A 27,807-nucleotide genomic window follows, 5' to 3' on the forward strand; every position below is an offset into this window, starting at 1 on the left:
AGATGATATCATTTGCAAAATGACTGCATTTGAAACATGACATTGGGAGCAGTAGCTGGCAGTGTAATGGCTCTGTTTGTCATCAAATCAGTCAAACCCAAAACAAATGGGATGACTATCACTGGTATGAATGCAATTAGCTCATTTTGTTATAAACGCAGTAGTTTAATAAGTGTGATTTGCAATTCATCTGTGTGGGCAGTTATTTCTTTTGTTAAGATGCTATTTTTATTTCAAATGTTTTTAAACATGATTTGATCAATATTTATTTGGAATTTTCCACCCATAGGGAAGACATTTGGTGCTAGGAATCATAGTTTCTGTAAGATTATATTGAAAATCTCTGACTGACATTTTAGAGAACAATCCTTGTTCTTTTAAAAGAGAAGATTCTCTTAGTGCATTGTCTGGCATGTTACTTTCCAAAGTAACAAATATTTTACTTTATATTTAATTATAACTACTGCAAACTCTTCTTACTCATGTCCACAGAAGAATGAAAGTGTCAAAGTACATTAATTTCCTCTCAGAAGTTTGAACCACAGCAACTGAGCTCCAGAGTCACACGTATCTGATGTTTGTGCTGTTTATACTTTTGTCATGAATTTTAAAATTGCAGGAAAGTGTTGTGCTGTACAACCTTTAGCAGTGTTCAAAATGGGCTATTAAAAATTTCAGAAAGTACATAGATATAACTGTCAGTTTGGCTTCATGACAGAGATATTTTTACTTTTGTTTTTGTTCAGTGAGGAAGAAAAGGCAGATGTCATTTGAAGGATTTATAAGGTACATGCGGTCAGATGAATGTTCAATATTTAAAATCCAGCACAGGACCATCTATCAAGATATGAACCAGCCATTATGTGACTATTTTATTTCATCTTCTCACAACACCTACTTGATAGCTGACCAGCTAATGGGACCCAGTCATTTATGGGGATATACCAGGTATTTAGATTTTTTTTTTAGTATTTTAAACATTCTTTGGCTTTTTTTTTAATGAATACTAAGTCACATACCATCCTACTTGGCAATAAGGGACAAAGCCATCACAGATAGAAGTTGAAAATGAGAGTGGTATTTTATATTGTGTGTACACTTTTCAATATATTTGCCAAACCATCTGTTCATAGTCTGGAAACAATCTATTTTTTCACTTACATCTCAGAAAATCAACCTTGCAGCAAATGAAATCCATAGTATGGTGTACAGTACATGATTAAATCAGTTCTTAATCTCAACACGCCATGCAAAAATAACTAACTCCCTGAAAGAAATGAAAAATTCCCGGACAAGCTCTAATCTGATCAATATACAGGATGTATGTTGGAGTATGTCTGTGTCAAGGACATCTGTGTTCAACGCATGTGGCAGTGTGGGTGGTTTGGAAACAACAACAACAAAATGGGCACTCAAGGAGCCAGCAGAGAGAGGAAGCTCTCTGCAGTGTGTGCCTCCAAGAGGATGATGATCAGGATGCCTTTTTGCCAAGGCAGGGAGGAATGAAATGGATTGTGTAATGAAGACAACACTGAGAGGGCAGGAAGTATTAAGAATTAGGAAGAGAGGTGTCCAGAATTCCTATTATTTGTACTACTCTAGTAAGAAGAAAGGAGTTGGAACCATCATCTATCTGAGCTCTTTTTTTCAGTTGCTCTCTTAGTTTTCTACAGTAACATGCAACCATCAGAAACACTGAATTTCTAACAGTATTTAAAATTCCGTGATGTTAATGCTGCATTGCTGAAAGTAATTGTGAAGAGGATGTAACCCACTCTCTCTTCCTCTTTATGTACTATTGGTGTGAGGAAAATGCTAAATGCAGCTAGAGGCATATTTGACATATTGTTAATGTGTGAAAGGCAGCATGTGAAAGACAGATTGGTAATTAAGTAATGTAGTTTATAAGAAATGTTTCGGTTAGTTGCAAGTCAAATATTAGAAACCTATGAATGTAAGGGATGCCACTAACACATAAAAACTTAAAGCAGTAAAGTTAAGGCACCTGAGAAACTTTAGCACTCCCTCTTAGAAATAAGGCCCGGGAAGAACAATGACTTACGTAAAGACCAAGTGCAGCCTGGTTCTCTAAGTGCAATGGAGTTTTAAACACAGTCATTCTCAAACTTGCAAGCAAGTTTGGAATAGTAATAGAAAATGCCATTTTAAATATTTATTGTTTTATTTTAAATGACAATTTGCCTTTATTCCAAAATTCCTTTGTTGAAATCTTTGACCCTTGTTTTTATTCTAAGGAAGATAATTCAGGTAATTCCATATTCTTTAGTGGTCTAATTAAGTTTATTACCTAACACATCTAGAATAAACAAGAGAAAACATGTGTCTCTCATATATGTATAATTCTGTAGAATTTCTTTTTATTTATGATGAAAATGAGGGTTTTTTTTCTGTAATTAATCAATGTGCTTGTAATCAGAATACAGCAACTTGTATAAAAAAGTGTGGTATCTTTTGGCTGTAAAATTGTTTCTCTTGTTCTTCTGAAGTGCTCTTTTAAAAGGATGTCGTTGCCTGGAAATTGACTGCTGGGATGGAACCAACAATGAACCTATTGTGTATCATGGTCACACTTTAACAAGCAAAATTCCATTTCGTTCTGTAATTCATGTGATTGACAAGTATGCATTTATGGTATGTATAGATAAATGGATGTATACATAAGTGGGTTAGAACGTGATGGTGGCTTTAACAAAGCCAGGGACATGGCTCCTATAGATTCCCCAGGGTAAAAACATATGAAACAGAGACTGTGGCAATGGGCATTGTTGAAATTAATTACAGAACAATTGTGCTATTTGTTCTTCATGTATTTTTAAAACTTTTTAAAGAATCATAAACATATTTTCCTGATAATGAATATAAACCAGACTTGGTGCAAACGATTCAGGTGATCTTACTCAGCTTGTTAGGTGGAATTCTCACCTGAGATCATTTAAGAAAGGGCTGATCATAAAGTGAAGAACTAGTTCAGAATTGGTCTGATGTTTTTCTCCTTCTTTATATCTTTGAAATGTTTTTACTTCACCTATTCTTTTGTTGATATCAGTCTGTCTTATATTCTACATGTATATTTATGAAGTAGACAAAAATATTAGGTAATGAGTTTGAGACCTTGTTTTCCATTTCCTCTCTTTCTATTTTAAGTGATGAACCTGATAAATGTTAGCAGCTACTGATGTCTTTTTGCCAGGTGACTCATCAGGGCAATGTCCCTTCTGCCTACCTCTGAAAAAGCACTGAAATGTGGAGAGTTTTTGGCACTGTCTCAGGATTTTGTATAGGTTTCTGGCAAAACTCCTGCTTGAAGGAAGTCCTGAATGACCATTAAGATTACGCTCAGATTCAGGCCAGCGTTATGTGTGTGAATATATACATCTATGATCATAAATTTACATGGATTTTCATACAGATGTGGTTATAGCCTTCAGTGTTAATCAAAGCTGTGCTTTTACTGTTCTGTTTTCTATATAAAATTTAATTAGTCTCCGATTTTAAAAGTGAAATTAAAAACATGATTTTATTTCACTGTTTTTCAAAACCTATTAGATATAACTTCTATTCTTGCTAATACACAACATATTGTACTTAACTGTAATGCAAACTTCATTTCACATGCCCAAGTGCCAATGAGATGATAAAATCCCAATAGGTGATGGTTGGTACCAGCTGTCCATCCAGGCTGAGCTGTGCTTCTATTAACAGTCAGTAGCAAATACTCAGGGGACAAATGTAAAGACAGGAAAACATTAAATGGTACTTCTCTTACTGACAATTTAGGTCCTGCCTGAGCAACAATTTCATTCAGACTATTTTTGGTAGCCACCAGTATTACTGGCAATTTATGAGATTTACTTATATGTCTAAATGGATAAGTTTTTTTTGAGTTATTCTCTAATTTTTACTCAATTTCCCTTTTTCACCTTTCACCTTTAATTTTTACTCAATTTCCCTTGCTTGAGCATCGTAATGAGAAAAGTGTAGAGAGTGCCTAGAAAAGTTTGTGATATTATGAAAAATAAAAAATATGCATGGCTTGTTCATGTAAAAGCAATAATTTCTGAACAAGCTTTGGGGAGACTATCAACTTGAAATGTAGTCAATTAAAATCTATCATAAACTAAAGAAAAAGACATTTAATCCTGCTTTACATTGTCAATCTTAATTTTTGAATCTGATTTTGCATTTTAAAACCAAAACATCAAAACAGCTCTTTTCACACCTTTGCACATGTCTAGCTCTGCTTTAACTTTCCAAAGGTGCACTTTTTTCTTCTTTAATTGTGCTCCTTTCCACAAATATTGTGAGATTTTTACTGCATTACTAACCTAAAACAACTGATCTATATTTTGAATGTTTTGAAAATGAAGGTAAATACAGATCGCCAAGGGGACTTTTGTAAGATGTTTCAGAAAAGCAATTATTCATATTCTTATTTATTAATAATAAAATCTTAAAATTATATTTCCAGTCATCTGCCTATCCACTTGTACTGTCTTTGGAGAACCACTGCAGCCCTAAACAACAGGAAGTAATGGCACACTATTTGAAAAGTATTCTAGGTGACAAACTTCTTTCTTCACCAATTGGTGGTGAAGTAGACATGACTCGACTGCCTTCTCCTGAGGTAATAAGTTTTCATTTTTCTCTATGAAAGACGTGGAAAAAATTGTGGAGTTCTTGATTTATTTATTTATTTTTTAAAATCTTCTGAAACTGAATTTATGGGTCCCATCTGGTATCTGAAATAGATTTCAGGTAGTAACAAAAAACATTTAAACAGCATAAAAAAGCCACATGGAAAGATGTCACATGTTGGTGTATCTGTTATCTGCTGGTTTATTTTTTGTTGCTTAAATTGAAGGAAATTCCTGAAATTTAAGCATGTTATTGAAATGGAAATTGGAATCTACATTTTTTGTCAGTGACAGCAATGATGAAGCTTTTTCTTTGCATTCTGCTGCTCCAAAGCCATTCTCTTCCTCAGTGTGTTTCTCCCTAAGACAGTGTTTCTCAGCTGGTGGCCCGAGACCCCTGGGATATGAAGTCAGAAAAGGAAATTAGATGGGTGTTGAAAATTTTATTGCAGACTGAAACAAGTAAATTTCCATTGTTCCAGTCTTTGTACATAATTTTCTTTCAATGACAATTTTTTTTTCAAATCTCTTCTAGCACAAATACATGCCTACATAAAAAATACTTATTTAGGCTTGTCACTCTTGCCAGTAATAGCTATATTTTACACTTTTTTTTTTTTTTTTTTTTTTACAGTAGCTAGAAAAAATGCAGAAGAAATGTGGGGAGGAAGCACTGTAATAAGGAAAAACAACACACAAAAATTTGTAATTTTTAAAGGATTTGTCAAGGACAAATATTTTTGAAGTGATATGTCCAGAAGATGTGCTGAAGTATTACCATATTGTTATATTTCCATAACAATGTTGTTATGGAAAATAACAATAAAAATAAATATATTTAGCATGCACATTCCTCTGCCAATTTTTTTTTAATATTGTAGCATTATATTTTCTTACAACACGGTGTCCAACATAATTTTGAAACCTTGAAAACTGTTTTTTCGATTAGAAAAAATTATAAACTATGTTGGACAGGAGGGCTTGTTTTAAAGCTTCTCAAAGCATGGCTGGATTCAGTGTAGTAGATGTCTAAGGATCATATGTCCTCTGAAGCAAGCACAAAAATATCAGTGAACATGGAGTCACTGAATCACATACTTAAAAATATTACTTTCTGTGGCATACATCCCTTAACATATGGTGACTGTGATACAGGGAATTCATACTTCATATTTCTTTAGCTTTGAGTTTTCCTGAGTCAGCTCTGTAGACTTTTGCCTGAAAATGCATTGCTGGGTCTATAAGTATGGAAATGCTATCAGGTGAGCTCATTCTCCTGAGTCTTCAACACATTAAAGTAATGTGAGATGTATTCCCCATCTGTGCAAGGTATAAGAGTTAAATAACACCATTGTCCTCAGATGGTTACAAAAGTCTGAATTTAATTAATTATTATCCTGAGAATGAACATAAATTAGGATCATCTCCATTTCTCCTAGATGTTCTGATCAAGTGTGTAAGAAAAATCAGTAGGATTTTACTTAGTAATGGAAATACATAGCTATGACTGAATTTGTAAATTCAGTAGTAAGCTTGACTTTTGGCTGGCATCTTTTTCAAGAACCACTTTTGGTCTATGTTCAAAAGGAGGTTAGTGACATCACGTCTTTAAAGCTTGGGACTTGTGCATTTTCAAGGCCTGGATAAATTCATTATCATTTGAGAAAGCCAAATTCTGAATTTAGTATTCAGACTTCTTTACTTAACCTGTGCAAAAGAGAGGTTACTGAACCATAAATGATGAATTTAAAATCCTTTTTGTGGGAAGGATTCTCAGTTAGTGTGGGGAAAAAAAAGCTGTCACCTAAATAATTTACTGCTCCAACTTTTTCAAGATGGAGCACTAGCAAGAATAGCAAAAAAGCCAGCTCAGTGTTCTTCAAGATCAGAATTAAATAGTTCTCTTGTGTGTACATGAAGTGGAATAGCACATAGTTTCTCCAAACACTTCAGAGTGACATTTGCCAATTACAGGTTCCTTTTAGGTTTTGGAGTTTTGGAGGCTTCCATGGAAATTCCCTCTCCTCTCCTCTCCTCTCCTCTCCTCTCCTCTCCTCTCCTCTCCTCTCCTCTCCTCTCCTCTCCTCTCCTCTCCTCTCCTCTCCTCTCCTCTCCTCTCCTCTCCTCTCCTCTCCTCTCCTCTCCTCTCCTCTCCTCTCCTCTCCTCTCCTCTCCTCTCCTCTCCTCTCCTCTCCTCTCCTCTCCTCTCCTCTCCTCTCCTCTCCTCTCCTCTCCTCTCCTCTCCTCTCCTCTCCTCTCCTCTCCTCTCCTCTCCTCTCCTCTCCTCTCCTCTCCTCTCCTCTCCTCTCCTCTCCTCTCCTCTCCTCTCCTCTCCTCTCCTCTCCTCTCCTCTCCTCTCCTCTCCTCTCCTCTCCTCTCCTCTCCTCTCCTCTCCTCTCCTCTCCTCTCCTCTCCTCTCCTCTCCTCTCCTCTCCTCTCCTCTCCTCTCCTCTCCTCTCCTCTCCTCTCCTCTCCTCTCCTCTCCTCTCCTCTCCTCTCCTCTCCTCTCCTCCCCTCCCCTCCCCTCCCCTCCCCTCCCCTCCCCTCCCCTCCCCTCCCCTCCCCTCCCCTCCCCTCCCCTCCCCTCCCCTCCCCTCCCCTCCCCTCCCCTCCCCTCCCCTCCCCTCCCCTCCCCTCCCCTCCCCTCCCCTCCCCTCCCCTCCCCTCCCCTCCCCTCCCCTCCCCTCCCCTCCCCTCCCCTCCCCTCCCCTCCCCTCCCCTCCCCTCCCCTCCCCTCCCCTCCCCTCCCCTCCCCTCCCCTCCCCTCCCCTCCCCTCCCCTCCCCTCCCCTCCCCTCTCCTCTCTTAGAAGGTTTTGAGCTATACCTTTGTCAGCTGAGATGACTGTGTGTCTGGAAGGAGGTTAAAATGAGGAACAAACCCGTTCTTAGGTGGTTCCTTGGAGCACCTTGCAATGATGTCTCCTGCTATTGTAATTCTAAGTGAAAATCACACAGAGGACCAGAAGAGAAAAGTGGAGGATCACTGAACATTTCTTCTCTCTGCTTTTTCCTAACACTTGCTTGAAAAACAAACCCCAGAAAATGTCAGGAAAAAATGGTTTTTTATTCTTTTCCCTCAGTCATATATTCACACTTCCAGCTGACTGTATTGATACTGTTAATTCCATGCAATTCCTGTATTCTGTAGCATCTCAACACACAATTCTTCCTCTACATGTGGAGGAAAGGAAAGAGAAGACTTTTGGTCTGTTTCTTTCTTTCATACACACCTTATCCCATGAGAAACTGAGGCTGTACAGTTCTTTCCTCCCAGTCTTGGCCATCATAGTGCTTCTAAAGAGACTTCATGAACTTGCTCTAATATGCACTGGAATATCAGGTCCTTTGAGTCAGTTCTCACATTAAATGAGATTTGACATCTCTGGCTGGCGCCAGACATCCCTGCTGGTTGCACCAGCACTCCTGGCGATGTGCTGATAGAAAGTGATGGAATGAAGTGTCTTACGCAGCAATTTGTGGATGAACTTAGAAAATATTAGGATGCTAGAAGAGATAAGGTTTTACTTACCCTGCTGTGTCCTTCCTCTCTAAGAAGTTTGATAGCTATTGAAAGAAACATGTAAGCATCCAATGTAACACAGAAAAGAATGTACACACATTGATGCTTTGATGAAAGTTTGTTCCTCAATTATTGTGCATTGTAGTGCACTGAACTGCCTTACACTGCTGACAGGATATACATATCAGATAGTTAGGAATTTTTATTGTTTGCAGGTTTCCTGTCACAAAGTTGGAATAAGATATTGATGTGTGATTAACTGAAAGTGAAGTGGCAACTACTGTGATTTTACAAGTTGTCTTTAATGCTTACCACACAGCTGCAAGATCAATTATTGTATTGTGATGGTTTAGAAGTATTTCTGGCCAGGATTGCCAAGGCTTCCCAGTGGTTGTTAAACCTGTGGTGTCCAAATAAGAGGATGTGTTTAATTATCTCCTTGAGAAAGATTAATAGAAGGTCTCCAGTACAACTTTATGGTTTATGGACATTTTAAATCCTTCTATTATGGGGAAAACCAGCTAACCCCATAAGCCAGAACTCTTTCTTCACACTTTTCTTCACCTTTATCTACTCAGTATACAAACAAGCTTTCTCTACACAGTGAGTGTTTTCACAGAGAAATTAAAGATCAAGCCTGCTTTAGCATATCTAATTCTGTTGCTTCAGTTATGAGATTAATTCCTATTTTTTTTGACCTACAAGTTACATATGCAAATCTCTTGACCAAGTCTTTGCATCAGAAATAGCTTTGCTTCTTAGCAAGTCAAAACTTTTCTAGTCACTCTTTTGCCTTTCAATCGATCCATGGCATCTATTCTTTACCAAAATAAGAAGAAAGGTACAAGAATGTGGCACATCTTGGTGATGACCCTCAAAAATAAAAAAATCAGTATTGTTTCTCATAAAATTTCTGGATTCTCTAGGCTGTAGTGAGTACTTACAGAAGACTCATCTGATTCCTACACTATTTCTAGGCATTGCGCTCTTCTTGAGGGAACATGGTTTTCCCAGAAATGTAATAAACATGTGACAGTCTTTATCTGTTGTTAATAACTTCCTTGTAGTGTAAAGAAACTGCAGAAGCTAACTAAAAACAAGACATTGCCATATTTTATATCATCACCCAGGTAGGTCTTGGGTCGATGGTTTATTTGGTGTATAAAAATCAGATCCTTCATTTGGCAAGGTGTCTTCTTGGAACATTGAACTGTGGTAAGGAATCTGTGCATGAGGACTCTGAGCATGCTGTATTAATATCCTGGCCAACTTGTAACCATTTTCTCTGTAATCATCCTTTCGATTTCTTTCCAATCCATCCAGAGGTTTAGTTGCCTGTGTAGAATATCATCTCAGATACAGCACAGCTGTTTAGCCTTGGACCAGACTTATTTTAAGTCTACTACAGAGCACAATACAGAAGTGGAATTTTCAGGGTAGGGTGCTTCTCACTGGATACCTGTGTTGTATGAAAACTTGTTATGAGGTAGCTAAAATGGTGCTCCTGATATAACTAATACCTGTTTACTTAGAGCTCAGATATTGCTGGTAGTATTGATTTAAAGTATCTTGATAACTGTGATTTATAAGGCTGCCACAAAGACATCCATTCACAATTTACTAAGTGTGATTCTCTTGAATTGTTAAAGAAATCTGGTGTTGAGTTTTTTTAGCAGTTGTACTTAACAAATCTTGTCATTGTCTCAAAACCTGTTCCTGTGTTAGACTTCACAGGAGGTGTTGTATCTTCACCCTATATCAGTACTTAAGACAGCAGTATAATTCTTGAAATAGAATACTATGTAAAACTCAGAAGAGATTTTAATCTTGTTACTTAGCATGATTTTCAGGATTTGATATTCCCCTAACTAAGCACCTACAGCTGGTCAGGAGAGGAGAAGGGAGAACAAGATAAATTTAGACAGGAGAAGCTATTTTTAAAAAAAATCTTATGTCTCAAATCCAGGGTTTATTCCCTACATTTCTCAAGACTGAATTTTTACATTAATTGCAGTGGTCAATAGGTGGGTTTGCCTGATCCAAAGTGCTTGTGATTTTTGTCTTGGAAACTTGGCATTACTTCAGCTGCTTTGTGTTTTACATCACATTAACCAGAATGCACCAGAAAAAATTTTTGTTCATTTAATTATGTTAATATTTGTTCCAGTTGATTGTACTTGGAGGCTTTTGCTTATGCCAGCCTTGAAGTCCCACTATGCTCTAGGGAAGATCTATTATGTTTTACATATTTAAATTTTTTAGTATGCTTACAGCTTATATAAAGTAAACCGCAAATGTATTTTTAACATATTTTGCCTCCCATAATAAAATCAGAAAGGAGAAGTTATAGTGAATGCTCAGACCTTCAGCTCATTAAAAGACTTTTCAGGTCTCTTAGAAGACTTGGATGTTTAGAGAAAAAGTTATCACATGTTTAGCAGTGCTGATGACCAACTGAAGAACTCAGATTTCACAGCGTCACTGATTTTGTAACCATGCCTTTGTTATAAGTTTTTTTGAAGGTGTTTGAAGTTCAGACAAAATTCTTGGTGTGCTATTTTTTCAGTCCATGTTTCGCTTTCAATGATTTGGGGTAACTATTATTGGAATTTCCTTCTGGCCAAAAAATAGCAAATTTTCATATTGCTGGAGTATTTCCTGTAACTGTTGCTAAAAAGAGCCATGATTTTAAAATCTTATCTTTGTAGACAAAAAAAACCCCAACACTAAAAAATTTCTCCTACCTCCAGGTATTTACATTTTTGCTAACAGCTCGTAAACAGAATTTTAGAAACGGACTTAAAATATCATGACCCATTTTTATATCATCACACACACACACTGTGGTGTAGTGGGTTTGGTTTGTAACCGGGCAGAAACACCAATTTAGTGTAGTGGTTTGGTCCAAAATACTCATTACTGTTTATCTTCTGTGAGATAAGAATTAGGAGAAATGCAAAGCAGGCACCAAACTTGAAAGAATATAAAGAAGTTTATTAACAGACCTAAAAGGAGAAAAAAAAAAATTATACCACACCTTCAGAACTCCTCTCCTCCCCCCACCTTTCTCCATTCTCCCACTGGCAATGTAAAAAGACAACCCTTGAGATGTTCAGTCTGTTTACCACTTCCATAATAACCTTGTTCAGTCCATTTAGGAAGAGGAGTCTCTCTGCTCACATGCGAGTCCCTTCCCCGACTTGCAGCTTTTCCCACAACTGCTTTCGAGGGTCCACTCTTTAAGTTTTTGGGGCACAATTTTAAGGTTGAGCCATTCAGAAACAAAAGTTCTCTTCACCCATCTCTGGGAGCATTTAATCTCTAAGAACAGAGGCCCTTCTCCTTCCCTGGGAGCAAAGGGTCTTCCTCATCTTCATCTTTAGGACTATATCTGGAAGCATCTCTAGGGACTGAGGTTTTCTCCTTTTCCATTTGGAGCAAAAGTCCTCATCTGGTCCATCTCTCCCTGTCCAAACTTCTCATGAAATTACAGCTGCGTCAGCATCTGCCTGTCTCAGTGCAGGTGCTTTTGCTCACAAGTTGAACGCTCCACCCCCCATGCCTTCATGAAATTACAACAGGATACTCTGATACATCATAGCTTCACAACAGAATTTCAGCTTTAAGCATCTCCTCTTTCTCTTCCCTCAGGTTTTCAACTCTTCACAGCAATAAAAGGGTTAATCTCACCCAGGCCTTGCAGCTGGAATGTGGCTTATCGAAGCGGAGGGTGGGGGGGAGCTGAGCCGCTCCGGCTGCCCACATCAGGGCTGTGGGGGGGTTCCATGGCTGGAACAGGCCCATCGGCTCCAGGCTGGCCGTGGCCTGGCCTGGCCTGGCCCAAGCAGGGCCTGGCCGGGCCCGCTGGCCCCCACACGGGGCCCGCAGCCACCTGTCCCAGCATGGAAACGAGAGAGAGCTTGGGGGGGAGTTTGTCTATTCTTAAGTGTGTATCACAGAGGCGGTCACAACTTTAAGTGGCTTAAAGAACTGTCCATATTCAAACTGGCCAGCTGATAGGTTCTGTCAGGTCATGGGGGAAGCTGTAAGAACCCCTTTGCGAGAACATCACTTCCAGGACTATGCTTGCTAACCCATGACATATGGTCTTTTCTTACTTACAGAAGTTTGCATACAGGAGGCAGTAATGTAACCATAGAAAGTTTTTCCTTCCCTTGTATACCAGGTCTGGGTTTTTTTTTTTTCCATTTGTAAAATAAGTCTTCCTGTGAATAACAAAATACAAGATCAAAAGTGGGTGGAATTGATTTTAAATATTGGGAAATGTGAACACTCAAAGGCAAATTCAGATCTCTTAAAAAATAGGAGTAACATTAATCATATTAAAACTCTTCTAAAAATATCACAGGAATAAAAAAGTGAGTGCATCAATAAGAGATGAAGGAAATGTTAAAGGGCATCCTTATTCTGAGTTACCAGTGCAGAGAGACTAATCAAACCTTCCAGCAACATGGCAGTGATAGATATTGGGCATAGGATGCCTCATCCCACTGGCACCCTGGCAAACTACCATTATGAGATCTGAAGCAATGAGGGGATTATGAGCAATGGAAATAAATGGAATGTCTCTATCCTTGCCTATGGCTGTAGTTTCCATTACAAAATTTTGGGTTTATATGTTTCCATCATCCATATGTTTCATATTTACTTAATGGATACCTTAAAATACAGCATTTCAGTTACATTTCATTTGTTGTGAAATTACTTGTTCCCAGTTCCTGCCACACTCCCAGTAGTGTAATCTTCCTTTTCACTAGGGCATAGGAAATTTAAGGAATATTTTTGTGGATCACTTTATTCAAGAGCGATAGTAAGTCCTGTTACTCACTGGCAGCTCCTGTGTACAGATGTAAAGTTGAATGTCTGCTACATAATAGCAGCTCTCCTGTTAATACTATTTCATAAATCTAAGTGAAATATGTACTCATAGGATTCTGTTGCATAGATGAAAGCCGTGTTATTAGAATTGATATAATTCAATGATGTTTTTTCCCCACTACATTACGTAGTATGGCAGTTGATACATGTCCATTTAAAAATAGGGAAACTGCTTAGGCAAAATCACCCAACTGTTGTTTCCCTGGCCAGGTAAGATCAGCATAAGGATCTACTGTAAAATAAAGCAAGCTATAAACAAAAGTTTTAATCTGGCACACATGACAGATGTGCACATAGGCACTAATCTAATGACAAATTTCCTGCAGCCTCAGTGATAGATCAAAACATTCCAAATTAATATCAGACACACGTCTTCAATTGTGTATATGTATTATATATATATATGTATATGCCTACATTGTATATATACAATGTATATGCCTACATTTAGGCATAGTAAAAATATATACCTTTTATGTTTTGCTTGGCTATCACCTTTGACTCTTCCTACTTTTATCTTTTCATAGTTTCAGCATCTGTGTATCTGTGGTGGAGAGCCTTTTTTCCTGTCATGGGGTTAGATAGTCACATTCTGTTGTGTACTTTGATCCCCAGATTCTCTTTGGTTTATTTGGCTTTGGATTCTGCCTTACTTGTATCTATCTTTGCTTCATTTTTTTAGCTCACTTTATTATACTTAATAAACAACTTTGGACATGGGTTAAATAACACCAAGACATGAAAACCTACATAATTCTAGTTACTATTGTTTAACCTCTTTCTTATAGGCATTAAAATTCAAAGTTCTGATAAAAAATAAAAAAGCTGGAACAATTGAGGAAAGCATGCTCAGGATGTATGATGACAATCCTGGTGAGACAGAGGAACTGTCTGACTCTGAATTTCTGTCTGAGGATGAAGACACAGATGACACGCTACCTCTTCACCGATCCAAGAGTCCCACCAAAAGAAGAGCAGATCGTAGATCTTCAGCCCCACCTCAAAAAAAACCAAAGGTAACTTTTGCCTCAATTGAATATAGAGAACACATAGATATTAAAAAAAAAAAGAAAAAAAAAAGGCTATATGATCTTAAAATAGAGACTAAATTTAAAAGATAAACTTTAAAATTAGTACGTTCAGTGCATTTGGAAATTACATGTTCTAGCTCAAGGTTTCAGAGTTTTCCTATTGTTATAAGAAAAGCCAGACTGGACCACATTTTAGAATCCAACTAAAAAGCAACCCCTCCCTGTGCTCTCATCTTGAACTTCAACTGCATTTTCCTCTTTCAAGGCTTGTGCTTGTCCCAAGTGCTCAGCACAACAGCAGATTTAAGAAGTTACCTAAGTGTTTTGTTTGTCCCATGGCCCTCCTGGAACTATGGATAGAGAACACTTACAGCAGTTCCTGATGACAACAAACACAGTTAACTATTTCTTCCCCAAGTCCACCAGTCTGTTTTTGAGATAGATAGATAGATAGATAGATAGATAGATAGATAGATAGATAGATAGATTCCCCTATTTTCTTCTCTTCTGGATTTTTTGCATTAAATTAGGTGCACATTCCTGGTTGTGCTGAAACATTTTTCAGCACCTAGAATCGAAAAGGTATTTTTACATTTATCATGAAGAGACTTAACATTAAGTATTATTTCTGAGAGTGTAAAAATTGGGTATAATCTCCTTTTTTAGAATTCAAATTAAACTTACACCTTTTTTTCACCAAGTATAATTCTCTACCATGGAAAATCTGTTGCTTTATAAGGGTTCAAATGGCTTTGTTCAAGTTTTTTAAGATGTCAGGCAGCAGCCTGTATCCAGTCACTGTTGCACATCATGCTCTGATTACCTGAACGTGGCTAAACTGGCAATGCTCCTGAGATCCCAGAGTTCTTGCTGAGAGCCAGTGTCTCTTTTCTTTGTATGATTTGATGGTCAAGGTCTTTGCTTCTTTCTCATTCCATCTGACATGGAGAGATAGTAAGGAAAAATTCTGAGGAAGGAAGGAGTCTTCTTTGAAGAGGAAAGGCCAACTTTCTAGATAATAGGTTTCAAGTATATTTGTAGGATCATGTTACAGACCAGAATGTATTCCACATACTCTTAAACAACAGCAGCAACAAAAAGTATCTGCTCATGTTTCACAGGCAGAAGAGAAAGTGGTTTCCAGGGTCCTGCTCTGCTGGAGTATTTTTCTTGATGTCCCAGTATACAGCTTTATGGGAGGCAGGAAGAACATGGGAATCCACAGCCAAGACACCCCAGTGATGCTGCTGGCTTTCACTGTGTCAGTGCCTGCCTCCAGAGAGTTGTATTTTTCAGGATTTCCATGGCAGTGGACTCCTGTTGCTCCTCACGGGACATAGCCCCAGAATAATTAATGCACTTGAACTTTGCATAGTTTAAGATCCACGAGCAGACAATCTCTATTATTTTGTCAGATGAGAATTTGCCTTCGAAAGCTTTAATGGAATGTAAACATGATTAGCATCATCAGCTCTCTGCTGGCTACTGCCCCTGGTTAGCTCACAAGTTATGCTATGAAAAATGAAGTGGTCACGTAGTGCCTCACTGTCTGAGAGAAGACCCTGGTTAAACTTCAGTCACTTTTGCTTGTTTTGGTAATGGAACAAGACTAAATTAAGATTTTGGTGAGAGGAATTTCTGCCTTAATTAAGAAGAAAAGAGTTTTCCTAACTTCAGAGCAATGCTTAGAGGAATATTGACTAATTTGTTTGGCATAGTATAATACTCTCCTGATATTCTACATTTTATAGTTGAGTTTATGCTGCTGATCTTTTCTAATACTTTATGTCTTTATGAATAGAAAGTTGGAGGTATATTTTTAATGAGTAATATAAAAAAACATGAAAAATTATGTTATTTACAAACCAGTCTTAGAAGCAGGAAAACTGTGAAGCTATCCAAAAGAACATTCTGCTAGGAAGCACCAATAGCATCTCTCCACTCACCCCACGATTGCCATGATAAACATGGACACAAAAAACTTATGTTTCTTTCAGTGGATCAAATCTTAATATTAAAGGTCATATTTATTAAATTCATTAACTGTAACATTTTCTCAGGCTTTATGCATCCAAAATGACCGTTTCTCTGAATTATTAATATTAATAATAATGAAATATGCATTATTGTGACTTTTTTATTCCATTATTCATCTGATGATTATTAGGTGAAGAGGGGAAAGATTGCCCTTGCATTATCAGACCTTGTGGTTTATACCAAATCTCAGAAGTTTGTGAGCTTTGAGCATTCCCTGATGAATCAGCAGTGCTATGAAAATAATTCGATTGGAGAGGCTCAAGCACGAAAACTTGTAAGACATTCAGGTAATTTCTTTTGAGTTAATCAGTTAAAAGTTGCATTGTTGCTATGGTTCACTGCTTAGGCATTGGAAGGGTTAAAATTTTATGAAACACCTGCTGTCTGATTTTATTTGGTTCTTCATATAACATTGTTTTAGAAGTGTCTTTTGCATAGCATTTTTTTTATTTCTGTTGGTTTTGTTAGGAAAATTGAAATTCAACTTTGTTTTAATTCTGTGTATTTTTATAAGAACAAATATTAACACAGTCTCCAAAATGTATGTCTGCCTTTTGATTCATTGTTTTCTGCATCAAATAATTTAGAAGTTACCGTCAGTATTTGAAAATGTGTGGAATAAATTACACCCCCCCACCATATCTGGGCTGAGGACTCAGTGGAGTTGGCTTGGCAGTCGCCTGGCTTTGGTGACAACTGCAGATAAGAGTCCTCATTAATGGGGTGGATAAACCCTAGAGCAGGCAGTTTGCTCCACTGGACCAGACCTTTCATCCCAGCCAAGCTGGATTATTCAAAACTCATTCTGTGTTGGAGCATCTCCATTTGGTGCAGCCAGTGCAGTGCAGCCTCTGCTGTTGTAGCTCCAGCTGCCTGCTGAGAGCCCTGAGGGAGTGTAAAGAGCAGAGATCACTGACCATGACAATGGCACTGGAGTCTGCCAAATGCCCATTCACTCGGGGCCAGCCCAGCTGCCACCCACCGCTCTGTGGAGGTGATTTGGTGGCTGGTGAGGTGAATGATGCTGAACAGCATCAAAACAAGTAGGATCTTGCCAGCCATTGAAGACAGTCCTCTCTGGTTCCTCTAGCAATCTAGGCAAGATAAAAGTAGTTCTATAACCCCTCCTTGCCAACCCCCCCCCCCAAAAAAAACCTGCCCCCAAACAACAAAGCAAACCAAAATCAATGAAACAAAAACCCTAGCCAAACAAAAAATGAAATGAGAGGAGGATGGAATGGATCAGAGAGGTGACCCTGGAAATGTAGATTTTTGTTTAATTGCTAAAAAGGAATCATGTAGATAGAAGTCATCTGAAGTTTCCCACACCTGTGTAGTTTATGTCTACATGTGAGAAGGGAGGGAACACTGCCAGCAGAAGGAAAAACAATGTACATGAACAGTTAACATCTTCTGAGGCTTATAAAGGAACAATTTAAGTGGCTTTTGAAAATGTGCTTTTCCATGGCCTTAATAGTATTTAGCCATTTTATTTAAATTTCCAAACAGCAAACAAGACAAGATCATCTAGGGATGGTTTTTTTTCATTTTGAGCTATTATAGAATGAGGGGGTTTTTGTGTGGTTTCCTGTTCTGTGTCTTAGTTTCCCATGAGAACACAGTGGGCTTTAGTGTAGAAATCATATGTTTACCCTGCAAAAAGGTGAAGAAAGAAAATATTTCAGTGAAGGAATGATTTTTGATTAATGAACTTCTTACAAAAGTCTGCACTATATACAGAAATACTATCAGATTCATACACACAAAAATTTTAAGGTTTCTAAATAGGATTTTAGGCATACCTCAGAGTGGTCCATATATTGATGTTAAAATAGAATACATTGACATATTTGTGTAAAAAAATTGCTGGATCAAATTTTTGTATTTTTATTATTTATTCAAATAGGAGCTCTTGAACAATAAATGTTTTCTTATGAAGATTTTATCCTTCTGTTTATCAGCTAAAGATTTTATTTCACATACTACAAGATTTATTACAAGAATTTACCCAAAGGGAACAAGAATGAGCTCTTCAAATTATAATCCTCAAGAGTTCTGGAACGTGGGGTGTCAAATGGGTATGTATGTTTGCAGAGACTATTGCATTCTAGCCTTTACAGATACAAGAGTTTTTTGCTTCCTATAGTATTTTGGTGTTACATAGGTTACATATTTTCCCCCAGTGGCATTATTTTAATTTTTTGTTTTATAAACGTTTCCTTCAGCCCACATATCCTGTCAGTTTTTTATCCCTAGTAATTGCAAATATCACTTTGCATTAAATAGCTGTCTCTTATCCCAAATATCCAATTTACTGTATTTTATTAATTTCTTTACCTTTTAGAATTGGATATTAAGAAAAACACTAATAACAATTCAGCATTTTTAAGCTTCCATTACACAGCAATGGAAGTTTCTCCTGAAGGATCTCTGGGTTTTCAATGGCTCTCTGTGACTTGAGTGGCACAAGTGCAGGAGATGTGAGCACAACTATTGATAGTGGTGCCAAGAATTCCCAAAATAGGGTATGCTGTGCGAGGAAGCACTCAAACGTTCCTGGTCAGTACAAAACCCAGGTACAGCTGGGAGCTTCTGGGAGCCTCCAGGGTTTATACAGATGCAACATGCATTTAGCATCTTAATTTCTGGTACAAAACATATCAGTTTCATGGGCAATGACATAACAATAATTTCTGCTTCTCTTCATTAAAAGCTTGAATTTGAATTTGTTAAAAATAAGCATGCCTTCTGTACCCAGCAGACTTTGAAAAACCTCACACCTGTAAGCATTCTGTCCTTTTTAATGGCTTTAGAGACAATTTTGCCTTCATCTGTTTGTTCTTCAGTTTAGAGATTCTCAGTTACAGACTATTTTTCTATGTCTGCCTGCTACATCTTCTTCAGCCCTAGGTAAAGTCGAGCAGAATATTTTTTTGTATCCACATATATATTCTGTCTTTTATTCTGAGTCTTTGCCAAGGCCACCTGAGGGAGACTGGGGGGTGAGCAGGGCACTTTGCCATAGGCTCCCAGTTTTGAGAGGTGAAAGGTATGGACTCACCTTGTTATGTTAAAATACACACTCATCCAAGGACAGGCACAGATTTCACTCTGCCTGTAGGGCCCTAAAGTTTATGTCACCCTTGTTCCAGGCTTTCTTTTCCACTTGTTTCCTTTCTTAGCTCCCCATATATCTTCTGTGACAAGTTACTTTCTCCATCCTGACTTATACCGGGGTAGAGATTTACATAACTACACAAGGAGTACAAAAATCACTACTTAGTATAAATTTTGCTTGTTTCTGTGTCCTTATAAATGCTTACTTGCAGTGCAGATTTGGACTTGGTCTGGACTATCCAAGTATCTCCTCATTAGTACACTGTGAAATTGGTTTGATTATATTCTGTCCCTGTGGTTCATCCACACTAAGTGTGATGTCTGTATTACTTACCTGGGGTGCTGCCCTCTCTGTATGCTATCATTGCTATCTATACTATATATTGCCATTAAAAACTAGTAAGTTTGTTTCATGCTTAGAGGAAGCACTCGCCAGAGGTCCTTAATTTAAAATTGAGTTAATCTCCCAGTCTTATCATGCTGCAATTTACTAGTTTTCTTTCTAGCCTGTAAATCTCCACACTTATCTCTGCAAAGAATATCCATTTGTTAGATCACAGACAGGACCGAAGTCCTTCAAAATTACTGCACTGACTGTTTACTCAGAGTTTACTTTAATGAGAAGTCATTCTAAACATTAGTATGCAAAACATATGACTTTTAGTGCATAGAGGGTTTGGGTCCCTTCCTGGAAGAATTAAAAATATGCAGGAAGTGGTTAGATCTGCCCTCTTGGTCACTTCATTTGCATCCTCACTTAAAAACCCCTCAATTTTTCACATGGGAATAGGCTAATTAAAAACAATTCTCCACATGTATTATTTCCAAGCCATGTTAGATCTATCCTTAATTCCCTAATCTGCTTTAGATAACTGTTTGGCAGAAATATAGCTGCTCTTCAGAAGGCAGCTCCCAAAGTGAGTGAATCTCAGTGAATCTTCTGCTGACGTCCTTCCACTGGTCTACCACAGATTTTTTAATTTTTATATCTGCCCATGTCTGTATAATCCACACACCCTTCCTGTCTCCCTGCCATTGCACTTTACACCCCATGCACAGAAGTAATCCCTCCAGGTCCCTTCTACCACTTCCCTAAAACTCTTCAAAGGACTCTCAGGTTTCTCCTATGTCACCTATTCCCCTTCTTAACTCCCTTCTCCTCCCCACACCTGCAAGCTTACCTTTAAGTTCCTTTAACACCCATAACTTTTCTGGCTGGGCAAAGAAAATATATCAGGTTTTGTTCAAACCTACATATAATACTGCCTGCCAGGCCTCTGCATTATGTAATTATGAGAACTGAGTTATTCCTTCACTTCCCTCAGTGACTGACCCAAAACAGTGCTGTCTTCTGTACCTTGCCAGCAATTTTCTCTAAATTGCTTGGAACGTATTAACTTGGAGCAGCCTGGCACTCAGCTAAAGCAGGATGAAACGGTCCAACAGGCTCAAGATTTGTTGGGGCCGAGGACGAGACATGTAATTATGTAAACCTAATTTCCAGAGGAAGGCAAGTTAAAAACCTCAGTAAAAAGTACAGAGTTTCCACAAAATAGCTTTTGGATATCCCTGTGCACTCCCTGTCCATTCTCTGAAAATCGAGACTCATAAGAACAGGAGGTTTTGTGAAAAAAGAGGTCTTATGGAGGAAAAACTCCCACTTTCTATAGTCTGTGAAAATTAGTATGCCTTCTGCATACAACTGCAGTGAGGCACTGGAAAGAACTGGTTTGGTGTATCCATATCTCCTTTTTATTTACTAAGTAAAAAGAAATGTAAAGATTTATGCAGGGAAAGAAAATTCAGGACAGTTATTTAAATAAATTGATATCAGTTGTTTTATATTGACTGAGAAAACCAGAAAAAAATATGAAACAAAAGAAAGCCTTGGTGAAAATAAAAATAGAAAGACTTGAATATGCTTTTGAATATGTCATTTCCACGCAGTAGGAAATGTTATCCATGTATCAAAGCATGCTACAGGAATGACCAAAACGTCATAAGTTACAGGAGAAAGCCACAGTGTGGCAGGTACAGAATTTTATTCCAGAAGATCCCATATGTGCTTTTTGGAGTATGCATAAAAATTTATATGCTACTGTGAAATTTCTACTTGTATGACAGATCTCTTCTTACTGTAAGTTTTGTTTTGGCCTGTGACACTGAAATGCAGTGTGGCAATTTTGTCACATCTGTTTTGTGGCTCAATCTTGTGTGCAATAATATGACAAAATATGGTAAAAAATAATACACTAAAAGAGTGATTAAGAGCTATCTGACTAGTTCTGATTTTAACCCCTGAAGCACCCAAGGGAAAAGGAACCAACTAATTTCAATCTTGGTCTGCCTCACCTGTGCAAATCAAAATGACTCAAATCTGACCATGCTTGGGCTCTGGGTCAATAGCTGTATTATTGCTTCTTCTACTGGCTTTAATAGTCAAAAAATGCCTCCTTAGGAAGTGAAAACTAGAGGACTAATTTTTTTGTTATGCTGTCCCTTGAACTTCATTGATTTGATCTTCACAAGCAGTGAGGTGGTACAGTTAATTCATGTGTAGGCATCTACAAGATAGGTGGGACAATGTGATTCAATATATGAAGCTCCCTAAATGCACTCAGCTTTCCTTTGGAATGGCTCCAAAGGCTGGCAGTTGTTTTGAATTAAGGTTTCATGTTTTTTCTGCAGAAATGTGTCTACTGCCAGGTTTGTGACAAAGCTCTTGGGCTACTCTGTAACTTGCTTCTTTTTAGGAAGTTTTTGGTGCGTGTAATAGATACTGGACTTTCACTTAAAAGCAAAGAAACATTGAAATTCAATTTTATCAGTTTTTCCAGTTGTCTTCACTGCAGACAACCAATAGAATAGTAAATAATTTATGTCAAGTCTAATAAATTTTAAAGGAGGATGGAAAAAAATTGCAGGAACACATTGTTTCTGAAGTCCTTGCTGATCTTGTTCTACAACCTGTCAGTGACTCAGACTAAAACAGGAAAGGGAAGCTGATATTATTCACTGTTCTGCCAAGAATCACAAGTCAAGAAAATTTTAAAAATTATTTTGGAAAACTTTCAGGTGTAAAATTGGTCAAATGACAACCAAAAGACACTCAGACTTACAGTGGAGTGTAACTTTTAGACTGACACATTAAGTAAATGGCAAAAATCAATTTAGATTTTTAGATCTGATAATTTATCAGAAATGCTTTAGGTACTTTTCCCATGAGAACCACACAAGAGAGGATCCCTACTTGAAATCCCTTGCAGGTATACTTGGACAATGGATGACTTAATCACCTGACATCTTTTTTCCAGTAGAACTACTTGTAATTAAGTAGGAACAATGCCAGCAATTATGAACTGTATGACTGAATTCTTCACATTTCTAATGGCAGTGTCCTTAGAGCAACAGTATTAAATTGGCCCAAAGACAATACAAAAAGACTGACTGCACAGTCTAAGCATGTTATGTCAGACAGTTATGCATTTACCCAGTTCTCAGAGGAGCAGTCCTTCTTCCTATGGCAGAGTCCCTCATGTTGTAAGTCATTCATAAATTTTCTGTAGAATAAAAACAACCATTTCAAATGTGTAGGTGAAAAATAAAGCCGGAAATTATCATTAAGCTTAATAAAATTTGGAGTAGGTAAGGGGAGGAAAGAAATACGTACAGTTTGACCAATTTTTTTTTTTTGCCAGGAAAGGAGGTGAGAGTTTGTATGCAAAAATTATACTGTCCATATAGGCTTGCTCTGTGTTTTAGTGGAATCAATCATTGTATACTTTATTTTTTTTTCTAGTAGACCAAGGTCCTTGTTCATAAAGTTTGGGTTGGATCTCACCTATTCACAGGTTTACTCTCTTTCAGTTTGAAACCCTTCCCCCTTGTCCTCTCATGCCCTTGTAAATGGTCTCTCTCTATCTTTCTTGGACTTCTGAAATATTTCTGCAAATTTGGGCAGGGATGGATTGAGTGCAGCTGTGACCTGCATGTGAGAAGAAAAACAAGACAGCCCATGCCCAGCTTGGAGTGCTGATGTGGAATGAAAGCAGTGTCCTCCAATCCAGTCCCATTGATCATCTCATAACCAATGGCAACATACCAGAGCATTAGGATATGGTCCTGTTTTCAATAGTATTTCCCAGGCTGTGTGGAATTCAGCTCAGATTTTGAATATCTAAGGCATAGATTTCTGTTGCATTCATCGTGAATGGCCCACTTTAAGAACATAGACAATTGGAAAGAGCTGAGAGGATGGCACCAAGGCTGATAAAAGTGTGATCTATTATATCTCTTTAGATTCAAATGAGTGAGGTAAATCATGGAGATAGGAACATTGGCACTGAGCGCTTTTGCATAGGGTATTTTTTGAAATGAAATAAAATTCATATATTTTGAGATGCATTTTTAAATGGCATAAAATGCAATTAAGTAACTCATTTTAAGAAAAATTGGTGACAAATGTGTCCTTATCCATTTTAAAATCTTCCCATTTAAATGGAGAAAATACATTAAACCTTATGGTTGTAATACAGCAAATAGAACCAGGAAGCAAGGAATAAAAAATAAAAAATTGCAATTTAAAAGTCTCACTAGGAATATTAACTGAGAGACAAGATCACAGACAAAAGATGTGCAGTTTTCCTCAACTGCCTTCAAATCATAGTTGCAGTGCTCATTTTGGTTTTAAAAACTTTTGCTTTTAGTCTATAAATCAATTATGTCTTGAATGGTGGTGCTTATGGGAGGTGATGAATTTGAATATATAGAATGTCTTTAGTTCTGCAATTAGTTGTGGAACTGACTTCATTTAACTGCTTGTGATTCAGAGATTTGGGGTCAAAAATAGAATTCCTCTGTGTACTATGGATTGGTTCATTTTTTGGAGCTAGGCTATTTCTTAACTTCCATTTGCTGTATGAAGTTATTTACATCTGGGGCTTACTGGGAGACCCATGGCAGCTTGGGTACTTTGCAAGATGACTTGAGTATTAAATAGTCTGATCTGAAGGGGATTTAGCCTGATGGTTCTAGGAAGACTTAAATTTATTTCAAGTGCCAGAATCACACTGAGGAATTCCTTTGCTCAGATTGTCCCCCAAGCCCACGTTTTGCTGTGCTGTTTTGATTTTGATGTCAATATTAAAAGGCTTTTGGTGCTTAATGAAAGGACTGAGGAGAAAGTTTAATGTACACAGTGCTAAACTTCAGATGCCTTTACTTCCCCATGAAAACCATACATTAAGTTAATGAACTGCTCAGATGGTTTCATTGCAAGCACTTTTGGGCTTCTTTCCAAAAGAAACTGTCAGTTTAAATCTCTCTTCATACATGCAGTAAATTTATACTGTTTCATAAAACAACATTACAAAGGATGTTATTGACAGTTCTGCTCTTGAACCCGGCAAAGCTAAAATGAAATGCTGGGTAGAAATTCAGTGTTGTTTGCAGGAAGATGTTGCTAAGCCCATGCTGCTAGGCATAGCTTCTAGTTTATGATCCTTGCCATTTCTCAAGAAGTGTTAGGCCCATAACTGCACCTGATTAAAAAGAAAAACTGTGCATCAATACACCATAAAGCATTGCCCTGGGAGGCCCCAAGCAGCTATGAACCTTGCAAACAGTTTTAGTAGAGGTTTGCATCTCAGAGAATATGACACAAAATCTCACATTTGCTTAATCATGTTCAAACTTGCAATACCAAGAAACCAGTAGGTAAATTAAAACTACTGTTCCATGTGTTTTTAACTTGTTCTAAGGTCAAATTAAATTAAGTGAAAACAGTGCTGATGTTTGAAGATATGAACCCATAATAGCAGTGCCCTTCGCTTGTGTTGCAAAAGTAATTTTCCTAATATGATAAAATATAAAGTATTCTCGTTTGCTTGTTGCTGTTGTTACACCAGATTTTCCTGCTCAGTCGCCTATAAAGCTTGGTAAATTTAGCAATAGTCTCATTATGTGCAATCATGTAATTTGGTTCATCATGTGGAAGCTGCTATTTGAAGCTGACTGTTCGATGTGCCTAATTTCAGTTGCACTTTTAAACCCACACATTCTGAAATTGTGGCCTAGGAATCACCTGTGGACTGAGAGATCCTGGCTTATCTGTAGATCAGACTTCCAGGGGCCTCAGCATTGCAGCTCTTGTAGCATCCGCTGCACAGCTTGATTCAGTGTATTAAAATATGACTAGCATCATATAACACCAAATTCGGGACTGTTTCTGGATGATGTGTTGAGTCATAAAAAACAAATTGTGAACCACTGCCAAAACCATACCAAGAGAATACTTACCCTGTTTCAAAAAGGCAACGGTGTGCAATGGGCAATATGAATGCCCTGAAGTTTGATTTCTGTTGTTGAAGGTAAAACGAATTTCCTTCATATATTAATACAAAATCATGTTTGCATCTACATTAGTATTTAGTTCAAAGCAAGAGTGCATGTTGTGTTCCGTTTTTTGGGGGGTTTTTTTGTTTGTTTGGGGATTTTCTAGACAAGGATTCTAATCGTTCCTACTTACTGCATGTTGGTTCATGATGCAGAGCAATCTCAGCTAGCACAGATGGGATTCCTTTCAGATTAAATAGATGATGCACTCTGGGAGCACTTCATGTATTCCAGCCATTAATTGCTTTTGAGACTATGGAACCAGGCTTGAGCTCTTCAGAAGTAACCCCACTGAAAACATGTGTAGTGCAAATACCAGGTCCATTGTACCAGCTGCTTCATTTCTATTTGTGTCCTTTGCTACAGAACGTATTAAAAGGATCATCAAAGCAGTGAAGGAACAAATAATTTTTGCAGTGAGAACAATTCTGTGTGTTTTCCACTTGAGATTAGGATTTTTGAATTGTGTCAAATGTTCATTCAATACATTCATATTATCTCACAGGAACATGTAATAAGGTCGTCTTCATGAATTATTATGAGGACTCACTTGAACTGCTGAAAGTCTTCTTTTTTCATTCCTACCAAACCATCATTTTAAGTAAATGACTTTTTATCATTCTCTGTTTAACACATGTCATAGGTTCACAAGGTCATAATTCATCGCTGATTTGACTTCTGCATTTTCTATTTTGAAGGTGACAGGAAGCTCCAATGTACTGGAATAGGGGAAAATTTCATTAAATGGGTCTATTTCAGTGTTGGCTTTATCTCATGAATTACAATAACCCGTTGATGAGAAGTGTGATATTTTATTATTGGTGCTGCAGCAAACCAAAAATGTTGTCAACTGCCAAGGAAAGGAAAATCTATCAGGTGTATTCTTACAATAATCACCAGTACTGGAGGATTAATCTCCAAGAGAGTATGGGCTCACATAAATTTAAGAACACTTTTAAAATTGCTTCTACCTCTATAAACTTATATGTATTTGTACTGAATATTCTAACATTACAATAATGCTTCTTGATCTTCTGGGTGGGATGTTTTTGTGATGAATTCTGCACCATAACTAAGGTTAGATACAATCCTGTGATTTTGACTCTGCACCAGAACTTTGTTAGTGGATTTGGGGTTCAGGGTTTTGCTCGGTAGAGAAACTGGGACGTGAATTTAGTTCTCACGGAGAAAAAGGATGCCACATTTCATATTCTCCAAGATCTAATTTAGAAAGACAAGGGTAAATACATACAGTAATGTAAAAATGATCTATAGGGTAATTCTTAAAATGTGGTGCAGTTCTAAATAGTGCACTGCTTTTGTGCACGAATAATTCATTATTGAATATCACTTAATTTAAGAGAAATAACAGGATCTACCAATTGAGAGATAGACATACCTTAAGCTCATTTGCTTTTCTTTTTTGTTATTTGTTTTATAAAATGTTATCAAAACTAATTCACTAAAATCAATATTGACATAATTTTACAGTGGCCTTAAACTTCCAAACACCTGGAACACAAATGGAACTGCAAGATGGAAAATTCCTGGACAATGGTGGTTGTGGCTATGTGCTGAAACCTGATTTCTTGAGGGATCGCAATACAACATTTACACCCCAAAATGTGGGACGATACAGTAAACCAATGTCTCTGTCAATAAGGGTAAGATTACTGAGGTGTTGCTTTGTTCCATAAAAATGGGAAAACAAATGCTATGTAGTTCAGATGTAATTGTTATCTATTGGTTTTTTTGTTTCTTTTTAATTTTGTTCCCATTCTTGGTTGTTGGGAACTTTAATATTTTCAACAAGATGGTAAAACTTTCATATGGTGTCAACTGCTGCTTGGGTACTTTCTCATCTGTAGTTAACTTATGTTTGCTAAAAATATGTAGCGATTCAGAGCCTCTAAGAGTCTGCAAAAATACATGATTTTTCATGATGCTGTATGGAGAAATATAAATAATGAAGCTGACCAAGCTACTGGTCAATTGTGCTTGTGGAAACTGAACTCTGAAAACACAGAAGCCAAATGTGAACTTTAGGTGTTATTTCTTTCAATATCAATAATATCACGAGCACTATTGTAATGTTAATCGACAAATGGAAATGTTTAAAGATAAGATAGGGAGCTTTATGCTTCTTTTAAGTCT

At 37.5% G+C, this 27,807-nt stretch overlaps 1 protein-coding gene across 1 annotated transcript in view; it reads left to right on the plus strand.

Annotated features, from left to right (window-relative positions):
• Positions 1–27,807, plus strand: part of PLCZ1 (phospholipase C zeta 1) — a 46,165-nt gene that overhangs the window by 10,611 nt on the left and 7,747 nt on the right. Inside the window, exons 4-10 of the mRNA XM_069003548.1 lie at positions 747–948; positions 2,508–2,652; positions 4,490–4,645; positions 13,864–14,091; positions 16,274–16,430; positions 18,105–18,221; positions 27,145–27,317. Of these exons, the coding sequence (XP_068859649.1) occupies positions 747–948; positions 2,508–2,652; positions 4,490–4,645; positions 13,864–14,091; positions 16,274–16,430; positions 18,105–18,221; positions 27,145–27,317 (1,178 nt within the window). The remainder of the gene's footprint in view (positions 1–746; positions 949–2,507; positions 2,653–4,489; positions 4,646–13,863; positions 14,092–16,273; positions 16,431–18,104; positions 18,222–27,144; positions 27,318–27,807) is intronic.

The sequence above is a fragment of the Aphelocoma coerulescens genome, chromosome 1A (assembly GCF_041296385.1).
Source record: "Aphelocoma coerulescens isolate FSJ_1873_10779 chromosome 1A, UR_Acoe_1.0, whole genome shotgun sequence".
In the NCBI taxonomy this organism is placed as follows: Eukaryota; Metazoa; Chordata; class Aves; order Passeriformes; family Corvidae; genus Aphelocoma; species Aphelocoma coerulescens.